Here is a 20,639-nt window from a genome sequence, read left to right as displayed (position 1 = left end):
ACCAAAAAACCCCAGCCGTACAACAAAAAGTCAACTGCATAAAAAAGAAGTATGTCTTGACCTAAAACGGGACAAGAAAATGCAAATGGAGTAAAGGAAGTAAACACCATTCAAACACAGAAACTAAAAGCAGAAAGAAAAACCTGAAAGGACGGTATGTGAACAGCCTCCACTGCAAATCATAGCAGTACAGAAGTACCAGGCCTCATGGCCTATTCTGAAATAGCCAAACCTATTCAGCAAAGGTTGGTTTCCTGAAAAGCCAATAATCCACATTGTGTACTCAAAACAAATGTTTCCTCTTAGGCTTCAATGTGATCAGGTGTCTCCATCTGAAGGGCAAATATTCCTGTAGGGTTAAGACCTCTGTAACAATATAAGCTTGAGCTGGAATCTCCACAACTGTGACAAGCCTTTAGGTTCTGAAGCCTTTAGGTTTTCTGAGGAAAAATCAAAACAACAAACAAATCTGTTTGTTCTGGGACCTCTTCTTCATCCTGCATCCACCCCACTGGATGTTAAATATCAAGCAGGAACTCCTTGGAATGCATTCTGAATTCTGATGGGCACACAAGTGGCTGGAGATAACCGCAGGGGCTGTGGCCAGAGAGACACAATACTTGCTGATATCTAACATGAGTCCCAGATTTCCTGTCAGTTTGAATGGATGGCACAAACCACCTTAATCCTAAAGCTAATTACACCCCGGCATACTTCCAGGATGCTTTTTCTCCTCATATCAGTCCCAGCCTATGTATCTTTCCTATTCTTTCAAATCTCATCCTTTACCACTTTCATTTACATAAACTTCAGAAATCCCCTAGAGGTAGCACCTAATACTCTCTAAATACCTAACCTCTGTAGAACAGGGTACTTCAACTTTTTATAGCTGGGAATAGGCCAGAGATGCCAGCAAAATGTAGCTGCAGTCAGATGCTCCACATGCATAGAGCACAATACATCACACTAACTTCTGCCTACCTCTGGGCTGTTAGACCTTTCTAGATTCAATGTTTCATATACATCCAATGGCTAAAATTACCTCAGGCTGTCAGTATCTTTATCTGTTGGGTAAGAGGATGCCTCCTAATATGCTTCTGCCTATTAACAACTGCTACAGTGATAAACTATTTACCCATTAAAATTTCCTTGGTTCCTTCAAATATATTTTTATTCTTTTCTAGTGAGCCATAGAATGACAAACCCTACTTAAAAACACAGATGATATTCTGAAGCAAAGGTAATTGCTACTTGCCTACACCTAGAATATGGAACAGGAATAGTTTAATTTGAAAATTGTATCTATTGCATTACATCAGGTCAGCAATGGCACCAGGTCTCCACAGTGAACATGGTGAATATAAAAGGAAATTATGAAATGCATGGTTAAAGCCATAAAAACTGAATTCTAGTGATATGTAAAACGCTGGGAAGTCTTGTCTCTATCTCAGAGAATGAAAGAGGAACACTCCACATGTTTTCCTCTGACAGCAAAATCTTAGACTAAGCCTGTGGCTTAGACACAAAATTTCACGGTGATTAAGCTGATACCATAACAGATACCATTTGGGGCTTTGGACTGTTAAACAGAGACACACTGTTCAATGCCTCTGACTTCCCCTTATACCTGAGAACATTCTCTCATTTTCCATCAAAAAGGAAGAGCATTTTCTTAAACTTCCACAACATTCAGGAACAAGTTAATTTTGTACTCTATATTGCAGTCTTTTTAGATGAGTTGGGAAGTATGCTTTCACTATCATGTTTAAAAAAATAAACTTTCAACACCATGGAAAACATCTCTGCAGTTATACTAGGATTAAAGTCCTATTAATTCCTAATAAACAAGTTTCCTCACATCCTGGGGAAACAAAGTATTTGTACATAACGGTACCATTAATCCTTCCTTCATGATATGTCTCCTAAGAATTATCCTTCATCAAACTGGTTTTCTGTCAGCACTCTTTACCCTATCAAGTCTCTAATTCAAGGGGCATGTTCTCAATTACTATCAGGCCTCTCCTCTCTGAGCCATCTTTCTTGGTTTCTCCCAGCTTTTCCCCCCTTTTCTCCTGAAGCTATTTTCAGTGTTTTTTCATTTGAGTAACTTTAGTATTTTAACACCATCCACATAGTCCTCAACCTTTCAGCAACCTCCAACATTACTGATTGATCCCTTTTTACTTAGCAGGCAATAGTAACAAAAGACATCAGTAAGTTTCATGTGAGCATCAACATCATAAGAGATCTCCATCTGCTTTGTAAAAAATTAGAGATTACCCAGTAAAAGTTTCTAAAAAGACTTGAGAGACAAAAAAATTTGCAGGTACAAAAGGATCATGCATGACCACTCGTATGTTTGATGAATTATGGCTTATAAAATGCCATATAACTACTAAGGGAATTTATAGTTACTAGTTCGTGGGTTTTTTTAAACTGAAATTCCATAAAGTTATTTATGTGGTTTGGGTGTTTTGTTTTTGTTTTTGGGTTTTTTTCCCCACCAACTCCCCCACAAGTCTAAGTTAAAAAACTAGTTTTTACCTCCTGGTCTCACTCCTCAAGATCACTACTGAAGAATCCAAGTAAGCTTTTCGTGTTGTAAAGCTCTGAGGGCATTCTATGTCTTTACACACAGCAGCTATTTGCCTGAACAATCATTAGGCATTTCAGGAAATCAACCTGTGTTTTTATGGCTATCCAGAGATTGATACAGTCAAACCCCCCAGGTCAACAAAAACCCCTCCATTGTTTGCCATGTCCTTCTTCAACCCAAGATATCCCCTCCAGAGGGGCTGAGGTTTGTCATTCATGTTCCTGTCTCAGAGGTGTGACTGCATCCAGTAAAAGGCACAAAACGTTGCATAAAAGCATCTTTCAGTTCAAACCAGTAATGGGGAAGAAGAACCTTCTCTACCTTGCAGGTCAGCTTTGGTCAACTCAACTTTGTTAGCAAAAAATAATAAAACAAACAAACAAACAAAAAAAGCAAAAACAAGAAACAACAGGTTAGTATAAAGGCAGATAAACCAGGGTCACATAACTTTAAACAAATGAAAGCAATTAGTATAACCATCACAGCCAACATGCATAATCAATACATGCAGGAATGACAACATAAGCAACAAAGACAGAGTGATGTGGCTACCTCCAACCAACGAAGCAACAGAAAACAAAACCACATACAAGAAAGGAAATGCATTTCATTCACACACACAAGGTCACAGAATTTACAGACAATAGGAAGAGAAGGAAAAAAAAAATCACATTCTTAACACCCACCTCTCAGCATTTACCAATAATTTAAGAGAGCTTGTGTCATTTGAGAAATACTTAGAATCCATTTAAGTAAAAAAAAAAAAAAAAAAAAAAATCTGTTTTGACTTTCAACACACTAGGCAACAACATTTTTCTGTTGTTTCTACATCCAGGATCCAGATCTGAACTGAAATCTGCTGTCTCTCATTAAAGCAGATTGCCCTGGCTTTTTGTCCCAAGTGGATTTATTGCCAGAAAACCAGAGGGGACTGATAACTCTGGAAGACAACCATCTCTGTTTATCCCAAGAACTGAGCTTGACACTGGAAGTAAAGTGAAAGTAAAACCTTGCCCCTTCACAAGCTGTGGCCTGCTCATGAATTTCAACACATCCTTAAGAAAATTTGCATTGATAAGCAAGGAGGTAGCTCAGGCTTTAGACCCTTATCATCTTCATCAGTCTCATCAGAGCAGTCAACAGAAGGGACAGTAGTACAAGCTTACTGTTTCACCCAGATGAGAATGATCTTCTTATCTGTGGTCGTCATAGTCCACATGGCAAAAGGGAATCATAAAGCTACCAAGTCTGACTGATTCACTTTCTGAAAATTGCAGCGCATAAAAAGCAAAACAAAACAATACCACTAATGCTCTTCATTTAGGCCCAGAATTTTTTTTTTTCTTTTTAAAGGAATCCAGGTCACAATGAAGCCACATAGATTTTTGACGTGTTATACCTTGATTCTAAGTTTTCTCTTTCAGCATGGAAAAGGCAGAGGACAAACATGGGAGTACAGGCAGCAGGTCCTGAACCTCTTGCCACTGACGGTTATATATTTCGATTATACAGCACAATGGGAACAACAAAACATCAAATCACTGACCTCATTGCTCAAAACATGGGTATTTAAGAAGCACATACTCACCTTTATAACCTTTTGTTCTCAAAAAGTTCTAATATCAACAGCTGATATTGAAGAGAGATGGGCAGCTCTCCCTTTCTCCCATTGTCTCTTTTTACATTCACAACCCAATAAATTAGAACTGGCATGAACAGATGCCATTTCTTATGGTTCCTATGAATTTTAACATTTTGAATCTTTGCTATTGTTTTACAGCTCACAAATGACACAAGATGGCAATTACCTTCCCTTTTGAGCTAGTTAGACTTTTCTTTCCAATTCCAGAATTGCTCTACTACATAGAGCCATAAAATCTCCAGAGTTCTTTAAACAAAATGCAAAAGAAGGGCAGGGAGGGGTGGAAGGAGGAAGATGATGCATGGATGCATGCATCTTCCTCGACATGTATGCTAACGAAGTAATTTCTGTGTAACAAAAACTTTTCCTAACTGCCCTGCTTCTCATCTTCTTTGTAGCTGAGCTGGAGCAAAGTTTATATTTATTCCATAATGCCAGTACCATTCTGACAATGGAATATAAAAGCATAAAGAACAGGAGAGCTGTCAAACCATCATGGAATAAATTAACACTCCACTCCTCAATGGACAACCTTTGATTCCACAGAGAAAGTGAAGTATCACCAGATTTGAAGTTTCACTACTGAGCAGATGAAGGGTGAAATCCTTTCTGACATTAGCCTGCTGTGAGATTTTAAGCATGATATTAGCGCTTTTTTTCCCCCCACATACTGCTTAATATGCAGAACATGTTTCTGATTATCCAGCCTGTATGTGTCATTCATGCTTTTCATGCACCAGTGAATTCCAAAGGTTAACTATAATATTCCATGGAAAATAGCACAAGATGATGATTTTACTGCAGGAACGGGAAGAAGATTAAATCAGGACAAAAAAAGTCCCAAAACATCTGGTACAGTGTCAGCCAGTTTAGTAATAATCACTCTCCTTTGTGAGAAGCTGTTATCAGTGGAACAGGTGAGGAAAGGTGAACAGAAGAAGCCTCCACACCTCTAAAGCACATAGAAAACCACCTTGTAGAAGAAATACAATGTTCTTTAACAACTGCTGTTCAGTTTGATTGGCTGGGGGCAGGGTGGGGTGAATGTGAGTATTTAGAATGTGCAGCTGAATTTCAGATAGCTCTAAGGTCCAAGGTAAGCAACATAAAGACGTCCAAATAAAGGAAGGGAAAACACAGGAGAACATATGGCAAACAAATAAAGAGGTGAAAAAACACCCCAAATGCAGGAGGTATTTAGTAATATTTAGGGCAATATCTTTAAACTCTACAAAAGGTTGGACATCTGCTTGACTAATGAGGAAAAAAAACAGTGAGTCACTCATTCTTGACTTTTGTGGATGGAATAAACTGATCCATTCACCTGATATGAAGTGCTCAACAAAGAGGATTGATTTTACAAGTCTAGAATCAAGACGGAGCTGATGTGAAGTTTAAATTTCTTTACTTTCAAGCAGGGAAAGAAGATCACCTGGAACAACTTATTCCATCCTCCAACTCTTGCATACACACCACAGGACAAATATTCAGCCTGTGTTACTCAAACTCAGGAGCTGTATAAAAATTTCCAACATCAGCCCACAGCTGGAGACTGGAGAGAACCAGGTCATGACAGAGGGCTTCTTTTCCTCCGTTTCTAGTGATTTGCTCCTCTCTAGACACCTCCACTCACTACCTCAAAGTTGCTCTGCAAGACATTGTTGAATTTCATACTCTCATCACAAATAGATGAACACCATGCACATATTTTATGGGTGGGGAAGAGCAAGGCCCAAAGTGGCAGACTTGCCTGCAAGCTTCCAGTAGAAGTGGTCCCTTGATATTAAGTCCTTTCTGAGAATTGATTTCATCTCTTCAAAGTGATTGGTAGCCTGACACAACACCGACATAAGGACTAGTTAAGTCTTAACCACTTCCCTACCTTTTGTACCTTTTCTCTCAGGCCTTCTCACCAACCTCTTTTTTTGGGTGGTGGTAGGGAAAGGCCCCTCTTGTTATGTAAAAGATGGTGATGAAAGGTACAGTTAGCATGAGAGCTAACGATACTCTGTGGAAAATTAATAAATATATTGGTATAATGTCATTATCCTGAAACTTCATTCTTCCCACAGTTCTATATAGCACATCAACCCAGACCAGATTTTACACACCAGGCAGCAGGAAGGTTTCTGGCTTTGCTAAATACCTTCCAGGGAAACACAAGCTGCCACTACAGATCTGACCAGACCTTCAAGATCAATGAAGAGCTGCCTGTTGTTCATGAAAAATCAGAAATGCAGCAATAGCAAAAGAGCAATGAAAATAAACCAGACCACCACAATAAAAAAAGAAGGGAGGGTGTGTTGTGGCGCCTTAACTCCATGGGCTCCTTTCACTTCAGACACTTTTGGGTTCTCTTCTTCCAGATAATTACCCACAAAATTCTTTGCCAAAAGAGATGGTCCTACAGGACACATCAAAACACAAAATGGGTCAGTGTGGCAGCTAACACCTTGTCCAGCACACTGGTGACTGAGAGGCAGACTTCAAATGCTGAGACCTTAAGTTTGTCCGGCACACAAGAAAGCCACATAATGCAAAACGAAGCTGACATTCAGCCAACAAACAGGATAAAAAGATTACTTGGCTGTGCTATCTTAAACAAATCTTAAACATAGATAATTTAAAGAAATTATAGTAATAAAACTGATAGGCAATCAGATATAAAGTAATTCTTGCCTTAGGTCTTCGAATTCTTTTTTTTTTTTTTTTTTAGCACTACTACACGCTATTAAACCCCAGCCACTTTCAGTGTCATGTATGCCTGCAATTCAGTTAATGACTCCTATATATGGCTTAACAATGCTTTGGGATTCTCCAGGTCCTAAAAGAAATCTTACATAAATATCATTTATATTGAAAGTGCTTCCTGCTCCTGCTCAAATAGGAGCACTGCTTTACCCATCACTGGAATGCAGCTAGTTGCGTAATGTGGTAGGTTTGTGCTTTGTGGTGCACAATAAGGCTGAATTATGCTCAAGCACATAAGAGGAACAGTGTGGCCAAGGAAGTTCAATGGCTTACTCAGACCGAATAAAAGGTGGCAGTAGAACCAAGAAAAATAATGTTATTTTCCTATTAAAACTTGTGAGTCTTAATTGGTGGTATGGAAATATAGGGTACTGAAATATATGAATAGAGATAACAAATGCAAACAGGATGTAACAATGTCACCTATTTGCGGCAGTACTGGTCTGTCTTAGGTGGGACAGTGCTGTCTGCTGACCTACACCTCACATTCTACTGTTCTCCAGGCTTCCTTCCTCCCCACATCCTTTGATTCTACCCAAGATCAAACTGACAGTTTCAGAGAAAATGGCTGCCATCTTGTAACCTCCTCTGCTTCTGAAAGCAAAGCTGCAACAAGAGACAAGCATTAGCAGAATTCTTTCTCACACTGCATTTGGAAGGTAAGGTTCATATGAGGGGATGGGATGACATTCCTTTAGGCATGCATGTTCTCATCATATGCACGGTCCTACTACCCTTCATGATGAAATAAGGACATGTTCTGCAAATCAACTCACAGCACAACTATTCTCACCCAAAAAGCCTGCAAGTATTACAAACACATTTAAACATCATGAGACAGCAAGAACTTCAAAATGTTGTTAAGACTACACCCAAGATCACTTCAGACAGAAACGAAACAGGGAGACTTAAATAAGGACTGAACATGCTTTGAGTTTTTCTTTCCTTAGAAAAATGAGAGATAGGCATGACTTTCACTGGCAGAAAGAACAGGCACCAGCAGGCAGCAGTCAAGATGCGAGATAAAGCCTTGGGGATTGCTGTAAAAAAAAAAACCCAAATGAAACAGCTTTCTGGTGACCTATTTCTCAGGTTTTTTTACTAATCCTAAACATTTTGGCAAAGAAAATGGATTCGTCTTCAGCAGTTCCCTTGGTATAAGCAGGGACCATTCAGGAAGACAGCATGGGCACTGCTTTGCAAGATCAAGTTCTTCTAAAGGCAGAACAAGGCCCGTCATTGAGCTTCCCACACAGATTTTTAGGTCTGTCTCCAGTTTTGAATCTTGTTTGAAGGTCTTTAGAAGAGAAGGGGAAGTCACATTGCTGACATTTCTAAGAGTGAATCAATCTCCACATTCAGGTAGCAGCTGTGCTGGTACCAGATTAGCACACACGGTGTTACATGTTTTGGGAGCAGCACTGACAATACACAACCATCACAATAGGACACTAAAGCAAAGAACTACACTGGGTACAGAGGAAGGAAACCTCGTAGCTCCAATAATGGTGTAGTCTTCCAGGAAAGCATCATTATTCTGTTCCTGAGCCACAGAACACCAGGTTAGTCTAATGAGAGATCCTCTGAAGGAGAAGAACTAGTAGAGATAACATGCAGGCTATAGAACCAACAGATAATTTTAAATAATTTTAGATAATTTTAAGTTAATTTTAAATAGAATTACCAGAAATCACTAATATTAAAGAATAGCTTTCACTGCACCAAGAATAATCAGAAAAGACATTTTCAAAAAAACCCAAACGGATTTTCTTTTTTCCTTGAACCTTGTAAACAACACCACAGAAAAAAGTACTCTACTTTTGGAATTTTAGCTCTGCTACAAATGGGCAAAGCCACAAGTTCTGCTACACTATGCTCATTCCCACAAGGAATGGTGTGGTTAACAGATGCTATTAAACACTGCAGAGGCAGAAAAAAGAACAGCCTATAGCTGTGCAGCACCTTCCGATACTGTGAAATTAGACTCGACATTGAGCAAGCTCCTGTGACAGGACACAAAATTCTCACAAACCAGAGTATTATTGTGGGAGAGTGGAAGGAGATCTGAGGCACAGGAGCTCCCAGCCAATAAGAACACTGGGAGACAAAGAAGGGCGTGGACTGCCAGCTTGATGTTTCATGAATACTTAAAGACAGCACTATGATGATACTTTCAATCCTAAGAAGGGACAGTCTCAGCAAGTGGCAAGGCATAATGTAACCTATAATCTTGACACAGCAGGGAAATATGATCAAAGAGTAATTTCGCTTTGTGAAGTCCTGTCTTGAAGGATCAGTTAGGAACATTCATCTTCATGGAAACATACATACCAGACAACTTTACTGATAAAACTATCTTCCTCTGGTGACTGGTAGCCAACACGGCAGACTGGTATTCAGTGGAGCTAGACATAACGGTGATTTTTCGTTTAACCCAGCCAGCAAAATCTTGGGGTTTTTGATGCTAAGTATCTCAAGTGCTTTGGCAATTGATGCCAGATGCATGTTACTGAGTCAGTGCTGCTGATGTCAATATTCTTTTCATTAATGGGAGCTTAGCAGGAACAGTAAATTATTTAAAGAAGCTTCAAGAAATTACTACTATTTACATGCTTCAAAAAGTCACTCAGCACATTTATTTCTAAACTGGCTGGAAAAAAGAAACTACAGAAGAGAAAGGTTTTCCAGACAGCAGAGACAATGCTAGGGAATAGCCCTCAGTGCTTTCATTGGAGGCCCACCTGCTCCAAATGGAACTCCCGTTTTGGTCCAATCTTCACCCTTCAGTTCCTTCTATCTTCCATTCCCCTGCCTCTACTTGGTCTTCAAAATACTTACTTCTGTGGTTCCCACAAAAGGGCATTCTGAAGCACAAGTGAATTGAAGGCTCTTTCAAAGTATTTTAAGAGTACTGTAATGTTAATAAACCACTCTGAGAAAAGCACTAGCAAATAGTAGTCCATCCCAGTACCATCCTTTCTGCTACTGGAAGTACCACCTCATAGGGTATGGAGTATGCAAGAGAACAGCTGCTAAGCTGCTTGCACAAGTTAGCTATCCTTAAACTGCATGAGACACACAAGTGTAGTGAGGGATGTCACGATGAAAGCAAACTAATGAAATGGACAGTAAGGTGGACACGTAGATGCACAGAGGATAGCAACGAAGAAGGCAGTGCTTGAAAGAGAAACTTCTGAAATCAATTATACCTTCGCATCCACGTTCTATCTGCCCACTGCGGTGCAGAGCATCATTGATTAGATCAGGCAGGCGCCCATTCAAGTCCACAGATGCTAGACAGCCTTGAAATCCATCACGTGAGGCCACAAGCTTTGGGAGGTTGCTGTACATGCCTTGAGCTAGGCCAGCAATGTAGAGATCACCTGGAAGAGAAAGTGGTAAACATACAAGAAGGAGGAGTTTACATACCTTCTAAAATGGCTTCCCTCCCTGTCCAGACATGAATATAGCAAGCTGAACAGCTGCTCAGAAAAGGTTAAAAACAGAGCAAGATATTGTGCAAGAAGTCATTTCTGCCTCCTTTCCTACACGAAAAAAAACCACCACCACCAAACCTAAGACAAATAAACACCACTACTTGCCCCCCCAAGACAAAAAACAGTTGTAATTGCGTTCTAACTAGGAAAAACTATACAATGACAATCAATTTCTGAAAAAGCAAAATATGACAAACTATTCTGCTACAGGAAGTTGCCAAACAGAGAAAGAGAAAAAATAAATTGAAAGCCCAAATCAGCAAATTCCAGATTTAGTGTTCTGTAATGAATAGTTTCTGCAAGCTTTTTCTTGTTTACTGGTTGAGCCCTGCAAGAATAACGGGGGGAACTCTCAGGCTTGTAGAATTTACCTTTAAGATCCAGATTTTTGGCACCATTGATAACCTGAGTGACCATCTTAGTGTCCACCTTTAGGCTGTGTGTGTTGCTGTTATCTCTGGTGATGACGACATTGTGCCATTGGTTGTCATTAAGAGGACGATCACTGTTGCCTTTGATAACATTAGGTCCATTTCCAAGGTCAAACACATAGTGTATATACCTATAATCATAGCAAGAACTAGTTAAAATTGTGTGAGAACTGCAGCAGTACTGACCCTTATTCCAGCCAGACTTGATGCATTAACTTACAAAAGTCATGAAGTGAGGTATCTCTGGGTTAGAAGGTTCTAGTAAGCCCAAATATTAGCCACTGATTTGAAAAGATATAGTTGTTTCTTTTCTACCAAGAAAGTGTAACAATTAGTATTTTGAGATGACAACATTTTCAGTAATCAAATTCTAGCTATAAAGCTCCTCTTTTTCACAAAGTTCTTGCAGATCCACAAAAACCCTCTCTGTGCATGTAATTATTTTTTAAAATTGGTAAGATCAATAAATGTGCTGGGGAGCAACACTAGATATGCTTATTTGGGGCATATATTCCCCAGATTCATTCTGAGTTTTTAATAACTCCCTTAAGAAGTTAATTGGGAAACTCACTCAAAATATTGTACTAAGATTCACATAAGATTCTAGGTTTATTCAAACAGCTGGAAAACAATTAGCAAAGATTTCAGCAAAAAGAAAAGACCCTAACGAAGACTGAAGTCATAGGAGTGTTACCCTGAATTATTTATATAGTTCAAACACAGAAATCCACCTGAGGATAGAAAAGAAATATTCTTCTTAGAAAGGAAAAAAAAGATCCAACAAAATTAAACCCTCAGATCACCAGGAGCTCGTGACTCCTGCTTTTTTTATTGCTCAGTGTCCCACTTACAGAAATATGTGCAAAGTTAAAAATGAAACAGATTGAACTATAGTTATACTGAAATAAACAGGACTAGTACACTGTATTTGTCGAAAACATGTCTACTGTGACTAGATGAGTCTAAAATTTGTTCAGCTAACAAAGGATTTTTTTTTTTAATAAGCTCTTGGTCTTGCAAAAAGAATATAGTGGCTCAAAAGCAAGCTGAGTTTGCTTTTCCTCAAGCATCACCAGCAGAAATACAAATTCAGCAACCCACATGCTCTTTTTTCCTTAAGTAGAGGTGGCAGAAACAAAACAGGTCTGTTAAAGGAAAAAAAAATAAAATAGAGGGAGAGACACTCACATTTCCTCCTCTGTGATATTCTGCAAGGTTTACAGGACAAAACTTGGCCTAATCAAATCCAAAGGACTTAAAACAGTAATGTCTCACGCTAGAAAAGTGTCTTTTCCTCAGCCATAGGGGGAAGTCAGTGATAAAATCAGGAATATTAAGCTTCAGTGTTTATGTCTAAGTGCTTTGTCATACATCTCAGCAAACAGAAAACATGGGTATGAGGTGAATTTCTCTTTACACGTTTTAAGTTTACCTGTAAGTAAGTTTTTATATAGCGAACCAGTAGAACATAGCAGAAACTTTACTTACCCCTTGACTAGTTCAACTGCGATAAAGTCATTGCCATCACCACTGTTAAAGAGAATGAAACCATCAGCCGAAGTAGTCTTGAACTGAAAGAAGAGGTGCATGGATGTGTAAGCCTGTAAGGTGGCCAAGCTCAGGTAGCTGCTCTTCGTCTTGAACGTCACAGGGTCAGCTATAATGTTGCGGAGACCAAAGCGTGCCTTCAGCTCGCAATAGTCAATGTCACCATTCTTGCACAGGTCAATGTAGAGCATCCCGTTGAACATGAGGCTCTGGAGGTGGCCAATGAAGCTGGAGGGTATGACAGAAATGTACCGTTTCTCCGTCATGATCCCTGTTTCGATGTTGTGAAATTCCAAGCGGGTGTGATCACCAATCATTGTGCCTGAAGGACAGAAACAAGGAGGAACATGCAGAAAGGCCAGGGATCAGTAACAGGTTATATGTTAGGTTCACTCTCCAGCTTCCAGACTAATAGCAGTAATTAATCCTATCTGATCGCTGTTCACCAGCTTGCATAAGAAAGAATGTACAAACTCTTGGTGGAGAGGCTTGAGTCCAGCAGTTGGCAAAACCTGGCAGAAGAGAGAAGACAGGACTAAAGGGCCATGGGCAGCAAGCTCTGTATTTCTCCCTGTGCTTCACAGGCTTTCTTGTCTGCAAAGAAAAGTAGTTCTCTCCCTTAAAGCCTACAGTGATCCATTTGATCCAACAGTCCATCTGCCAAAAAAACTTCTGAACCAACTTTTACAAGTGTGCTTCCTTAAAACACTCAATAAACATACATTAATATAAAACGAGAAGAACACGAAGTGAGAACAGTCATAAATCTAGTAATCTTTATGCTGCTGTTCTGTCCTGGTACCTGATGTTATTTCCCTTGTTTTAAGAGCATGGCAGGAGGGAAATACACAAGAATGCAACAGGCAAAAAGGCCTCTACATATTCAAATAATCAATTTACCACTTGGGCTTTTTGTCACATTGTGACGGATTTTAACCTCTCAATTAAAATAATCAAGTTATTCAGGATACCAAATACATCAGACTACTCTTGAAGCATATTTAAATGTTTCAATGAGCACACTAGGCATCAGCACAGACACAGAACCCGCACAGACAGATGAAATACAACAGTATGCTAAACGACTAGTTTGAATACAAAGACAAACTGGGTGACATATCAGAATGCATACTATTACAAGCAACTTTATTTTAGTCCTCTATAGTTCTTCATTACGATAGTTTTAACTATTTGGTCACACAAGCACATATCCTTTCTACAAAGACCTTGTGTTGTTTACTATACAACAGTAATAACATTAATGAACAAACACTCAACATTTAATTGTTTTCTCATCATTCAACATACAACAATTATTCCAACTCTGCTACAAATCTACAAATGTGCTGTTATTTTTCTCTTATGACATTTTCTGCAGTGTTATACTGAGTTTACGTGGTAAGGTGCTGGCTGCGGGGTGGCTGCAGGGCAGCATCTGTGAGGAGAGGCCACAACTGCCCTGTGCCAAACTCAGATGGTTCTACAACAGACCCACCACACGGCAGAGCTGAGCCCCTCTGCCATGATGCTACGTCTGTGAAAACATATTTAAGAAGGGGCAAAATGCTGCCCATGAGTAAGGAACAAAGGGAAAAAAGAAACAATCCTGTGAACACCAAGGTCAGAAAAGGAGGAGTTGGAGGAGGCACTCCAGGCACCAGAGTGGAAGTTCTCTGGCAGCCCATGGAGAAGACCATGGTAGAGCAGACACCCACAGTGCAGCCCATGGAGGACCCCTATGCCACAGCAGGTGGATATTTCCTGAAGGAACTGCATCCCACAGAGCCCCCACAGTGAAGCAGGTTTTCCTGACAGCCTGTGGAGGACTCATGCTGGAGCACTTCCTGCCACCCATGGGAAGGATCCACACTGGAGCAGGGGAAAAGTGCGAGGAGGAAGGAGCAGAAGAGAAGAGCTGTTACAGGCTGACCACAGCCACCATACCTCATCCCCCTGCACCACGGGTGGTGGGGGGAGGTAGAAGAGTCAGGAATGATGGAGCAAACCTGAGAAAAGGAGGGGGCGAGGGAAGGTGTTTTACTTTCTGGGGATTTTTTCCCCTGACCATCCAATTCTATTTTTAACTGGCAATAAATTAAAATTAATTTTCCCCAAGTCAAGTCTGTTTTGTCCATGACAGGAATTGGTAAGTGACTTTCCTATCTTTATCTTGAACCATGAGCCCTCTTATCCTGTTTTCCCCCCTGCCCTATTGAGGAGAGGGAGTGAGAGAGCAGCTGGGTGGGTGTCTGGCAGCCAGCCACAGTCAACCCACAAGTTCAGCAGCACAGTATGCAAATTATCCTCAAATACTAGTCTTCTAGAACAAGAGAATTATTGCATTCCTTGCATTCCTCCTGCAAGACTAAGGAACATTACTTTCAATTTTATATACGCAAAGCTGAGGAACAGAGAGATCAACATATAAATAGTTTTGGATCTCAAAGAAGAAATAGTGGAATATGTAACAACTTCAGAGCACTCACTGGTTTTGAGGCCTAGTACTTCCAGAAATAAGATCCACAATGCCAAATAAGTACTCCTCAAAAGGTCAGGTACAATCAACTGTGAAGGATCTGACTTCAAGTGACTTATCCAGCTTTCCACAGGAATTCTAAGGTAGAGAAGTCAATTCCCCTGGGCTGTTTTCACATGCCTTATACAGAGGTTCCTTTCCTCTTTTAACATGCTGTCTCATTCACTACAGACTTTTCAAAGGGGATCTTAAAAACAGGCACCTCCTTTACTACAGAGACCTAATGTCAACCGTTTTGCTGTACTGTTCTTTCTTAATATAAGGAGAAGAACAAAGCTCCTGTGGGAAAAAGGATAGCGGCAAATATGAAATTAGACAACATCAAAACACATACAAACACAGACCTATCTACTTCCAACTTTTCCCTGCTTTTGCACATTTCTCTACTTAATCTTCTAGTATGTTGCTAACATAATTACTGCACAAGTAAAGTCCTTCATTTTAGGTTTTCCAAAGGAAATGGCCATGCTACCTGTTGGTCCTTCTATCTCCAACAACATTTTAACATGCTGGTCAAATTCAATCAGGTTTAAAAGAACAGAAGGACAGAATGTCAAAAATATATCAATTCATACTAATTTTGTGAAAAAATGACACCTGGATTTAGATCTGAATAAATGCTTCCAGTGTGCTATAGACAGACAAAATTTAGCAATAATATCCTGCTTGATCCCATCTGTTAGTCAGTTAGCATATATACACGGCTCGACTAGGCACTGCAAGAGGCATTTCTGAGTCATGGGGATTATACCTGGGAGTCACACTGATCACCATAGCTGATTCCAGGACAAACTCCTCTTTTAATTCCCTCAGGTCATATAAACTGGGACTTACAAGCTTTCTCATATTCTGTGCTATCTCCTGAAATCCCCTAGCATTTCTCACCTAAAAAAAAAAAGAAAAAAAGATAGGCCTTTCATGACTTTTCCTCCTATTCACATTCTTTGTTCTTTTTCTGTTGGGGATAGAATGAAAGCTGAAAATGTTTAAGACACTTGGATAATACATCCTGGCTTATGGTGTGTAAAAAGTCACATTAAATTAATGGATGCTCTCTTTCTTGTTTAGGTTCTCTTGAAACACTGATATATACCTAACTCACATCTCATGATCATGTACAAAATGCAATTCTTCAGTTTATACTTTGTCCAAATGTGATCAAGTTTTTGCAATGGTAGCAAACAAGCACAGTTGTTACTAGAAAAAATGTTTTCAAGTGTCTATGCCAAAAAGGAAGAGAAAATATTATGCAAAATGATGTATTTTTTTCACTTATTCCCAATTTTAGCAGTGGATTTAAATTTAAAGACAATTATGTAAAGACCATTGACATGGAAAGCTTCAACCCAAGCAGATACAGGTGGACAAACTTACAAGCAGATGAAGAGTCACATATTAGGGAAGGTTTAGATTAGATACTAGGAAAAATTTCTTTACGGAGAGAATGGTCAAGCATTGGAACAGGCTGCCCAGGGAGGTGGTGGAGTCACCATCACTGGAAGTGTTCAAAAAATGTGTGGACATGGCACTTCGGGACACGGTTTAGTGGGCACGGTGCTGTTGGGTAGACGGTTGGACTTGATGATCTTGAAGGTCTTTTCCAACCTTAATGATTCTGTGATTCTGTGATATCTCTGACTATTCAGAAATTCAAGAGTCAGTATCAATGCAAATGTTTTTAAGTCTTGAAACAGTTCTTTACCAGAAATAACAATATTTTAGTTTGAAAAATGCCAGTTCACAGGACCTGAAACTGTATATGGGAAAGTTTGTTTAGACAAACCATCTCACTTCTGCTACTGTGATTGTCAGAGGCTGTTTCAGTTGTATTGTTATCAAATGAAAACTTCTGATTTTCCAAGCCAGAAGAATTATGTTTTCTTAAAAATAAAATTAAAAAAAAATAATCACTTTTAAAAGAGAACTATGCTGCTTTACTTCAAAAGATTAGAAAAATATTATGTAGATATATTGAGGACCAAGAATAAGAAAACTCTTCTCCTTAGCTCTTCTACTCTTAGATAAATGCAAAGAAGCTGTTGTTGCCACAGTAGCAGAGAAAAGTCAGGCCTGTGAGATCTGCCGTACACTGGGACAGAGAACCCAAATATAGGGGGCACTAGAAATGGAGTGAGGGAGGTTGGAAGAGGTGAACCTAGAATTTTAGAAAAGGAATTCTTCCAGAATTCCTTTTAAAAAAGGAATTTCTTTAAAAATAATTCATTTTCTAAAGAACCTAGAAACTTAGGAAAAAAAATTTCGAAATCTTCTTATTTTAGAAAATGAGAAAACTCAGACTGGCTTAAGAAAAATAGGACACTGATAGCAGTGGTAGTGCAAAAAATTAGCAGTAGTTCAGTGAAAAGCTGAAAAGGACATGCCAATGTAAGACCAGAATCAGGACAGAGATGTATTTTCCTAAGAAATCATGGAATGAAACCCAGTATTTTCTGATCTCATTAGCTGTCAGACCCACCTGCAGAGTTCACCTCTAATTCCTCTGCTGTGCTCTGTAGAGAGTATTGTAACTACTACAGCAACCAGCAGCTCTTTAGTTCAAGTGTTAGCACACAGAAAAAAATCCTGCCTCCACTGCAGTATCGGGGTGCTAGCAAGATGTTGTAGGGAGGGATATTTGCTATATTTGTCTCTCATTTATCACTGATGTTCTGAGGTATGTTCTGAGGGGGGTGGGTTATGTGGGAGGAGGGTTTTGTGATAACGCAGCAAAACGCTGTCCAGGGGAATTGGATTCTGTCTCTGCCTTAGATGTCCTGCAGGAAGCCAAGTCAATCACTTCATTACAAATTTTTCACAGGTGGTCATTAATTGTCTAGACCTAATTCTCCAAGTGGTACGGTTACAGGATCCAATCTGTAGACATGTTGAATATTTGTGCATGCAAGAGACTGAAAAATCATGCCAAATCGGTACCAAATACGTCCAACTTTAATCCTGTGCACTGTTTCCAAACCCGTAAAACAGGAGATGCCTACACGCTTCATATAAAATGTAGACATGGGAATAAATCCAGTTACAGCTTCTTAGATCTATATGAACATATTGATGGGTAGCACACAACACACACACCAAAAAGAGGGAAGGCAGCTGTATATTTAGAACAAAACTTAGTTGGCATGCATTGTTCTAAACAAGCAATAAGAAAGGAAGAGGCAATCTAATAGGTTGTTTATTTGTACTGGGGCCCCAATTTAGATTTCTGATCTATGCCTAAAGACGGCAAGAATCCTGTGGAAAAATCTATGTAACCACATCGTTGAAGACTGTATCATCTGCACAAGGAAGTGGGATGTAGATTGCACAGAAAATCTTAACTCTGGTTTTTCTGACTTTTGACTTTACCATGATGGCATCCTTTTAATAGGTATTTTTAGCTGTAATGCATCTTTAATTATGTAATTCATATCCATGTACATATGCACATCCTATTTTAGTATAGGATTGTATCGTTATTATTTATAAATTCAGTTTCATGAAAAAGAGATTTCAAAAACAGATGGCTTTTGGGTCTTGAGTTGGCAATGCAGAGCGCGCCACCTCATGGTGCTTGCTGAAAAAGCATATCCAGAAGAATTCTTAAATGCAGAAGTAATCAGGATTAAGTGTTTACCAGCATGTTTCACTAATTCAGAAAGTTCGCTCTTAAACAGATTTTCGTTTTCCTACAAGCTAGTGTTGACCAAGCATCTGCCAATTCCAACAAGGAGAGAGACAGATTCTTCTTTCATATGCTTCTGATTCTCTCTTACAAAGTCTCAGCCTATATAGCACAATACGTAGTTACTTCAGTGGGAAAAATATACATCAAGTAATTTTCCTGCAGACCCACTTCTTTGGGCTTAATTCAAAATCCTGACTCGTGGCTTTCCAAATAATCTAATTACCACATTAAAATTAATTGCATTCACACAGTAGAAAAGAACTTTTTGCAGTGATAGGATACAATATTCTGGCATTGCCTATGGCAGTCGTTCCTTCTAGTCGCCCTCTGAGCAGAAGCTACTCAGAGGAGAGGACGTCACCATTTGGCAAAACAGCATGGATTACAACTAAATGAACATACCCATGTCAGTGTTGCATCCAGGGTTACTGTTCTTTGATTGTGTTATCAGCCTTCAGACCGCTAGTGTTTTCCTCAAAAACCCAATTCCTACATTTATATACAGCTATGAGAATTTTAGGTCTTCAAAAAAAGAAAAATAAGTTTCTGGCAGCTGTGGGGAAATGGACCAGAAAAGTGTCCCCTCTCAAAATTTGAACAGTCCCCCCCCAACCCAAACCAAAAAACCACAACAAACAAAACAAACACATCTATCTAAAGTACCCTGCATCATCTCAATGCGAATCTCATAACGTGGGAAACACCAACTTTCCCGAGCAATTGATCTTTTCTTCCCCCTTTCAACTACATTTCTCTACAAAAAAGAAGCAGGAGCTCAAAAAGCTGTCAGGAAATGCAGAAAAGTAGGCGGCGGAGGGGGAAGGAGTCAAACACTCTATACATTACGATATGATATACTTTGATGAGTCAGGGTCCTCCCTAATCTCTAAAACAAGGTTGGTAACAAACTGCTTGATTTGCTTTTTCTTCTTTTTCTTCTTTCTTCTGTGTTCTGGATGAACACAGCAACATGAGAAAAATAAATAAATAAGTAAATAAACCCACAAAACCAAAACCCAGCAGAGACAGAAATCCGTATTTTCTAACGTATCTACCAAATGTGGGTTTACCATCAAGGAAAAGTCTGGTGCAGAGGAATGGTTTAGAGAACCCTGGTTTTGATTCCACAGCATTGGAAACCATGACATCTGCAGCTCAGGAATGAGCTATACTCACAGTGTACCCCAAGCAGAGCCCGGCACAAGAGAGCGCTGCTTAGCACCTCAGCACTCTGGGGTGTGTGCAAGCTCATCTGTCCCCTAATCCCACATTTCCACATCGGTATAGTCGTCACAGAAATACCTGGTGCTAGGAACAGTTAGTCTCTCAAAACTGAACATTCGTTTTCAACACAGTAACAATAAATACACAAGAAGTAACAGGAAGAGGCGGGGGGCAGGGGGCGGGGGGTGGAGATACACACACAAGAACAGGGAGAACAGGTGTAACAGCAGAGACAAGACTGGGAACAGGTATACAAAGATAATGACCAAAAAATATGCATACATCACACTTACCCTCAGCAACATCATCATCCACCATCAGCTTGAGGCTCTTTCCTCGCCGAACTACCCGGACAGTGTGCCACTCGTTGTCGTTCAGTTTCTGCCCAGCATAAAGGGTTTCAGGTCCCTTGCCTGGGGATGGTGACAGGTACAACAGTTAAAGCCAAACCCCCAATTAATTCGGTATATGCTCAATGGGAAAAGTCACCAAAATCAACCTGGTGTGATACAGACCAGTAGATCGTGTAGGTGCGTTATGACCCTGTAATCAACCCTCGCACCTACACCTTCCCCGCTCAGAGGGAGTCGGGGTCACAAACCCTTCCACTCGGTTAAGTGCCTTCCTCCACAGGGCCCAGAGGCCACGTCCATTTAAAACAGGGATAGAAACCTCTCTTGTGCTATGGCACTCATTTCCAAATGTCACATCATACAGGGCACTGCAGTATTA

The 20,639-nt window shown here is 39.8% G+C and overlaps 1 protein-coding gene across 1 annotated transcript in view; it reads right to left on the bottom strand.

Moving 5' to 3' along the window:
• LOC104626741 (neurexin-3-like) overlaps positions 1-20,320 on the bottom strand; it is a gene marked incomplete at both ends in the record, with an annotated part of 28,654 nt that extends 8,334 nt beyond the window's left edge. Inside the window, 4 exons of the mRNA XM_010294753.1 lie at positions 10,199-10,372; positions 10,858-11,048; positions 12,406-12,787; positions 20,201-20,320. Coding sequence (XP_010293055.1) covers positions 10,199-10,372; positions 10,858-11,048; positions 12,406-12,787; positions 20,201-20,320 — 867 coding nt within the window. The remainder of the gene's footprint in view (positions 1-10,198; positions 10,373-10,857; positions 11,049-12,405; positions 12,788-20,200) is intronic.
• Positions 20,321-20,639: the final 319 nt, after the last annotated feature.

This window comes from Phaethon lepturus, unplaced genomic scaffold (assembly GCF_000687285.1).
Source record: "Phaethon lepturus isolate BGI_N335 unplaced genomic scaffold, ASM68728v1 scaffold6529, whole genome shotgun sequence".
In the NCBI taxonomy this organism is placed as follows: Eukaryota; Metazoa; Chordata; class Aves; order Phaethontiformes; family Phaethontidae; genus Phaethon; species Phaethon lepturus.
Note: the sequence above shows the minus strand (reverse complement) of the source record. Positions and strands in the feature narration are given on the sequence as shown.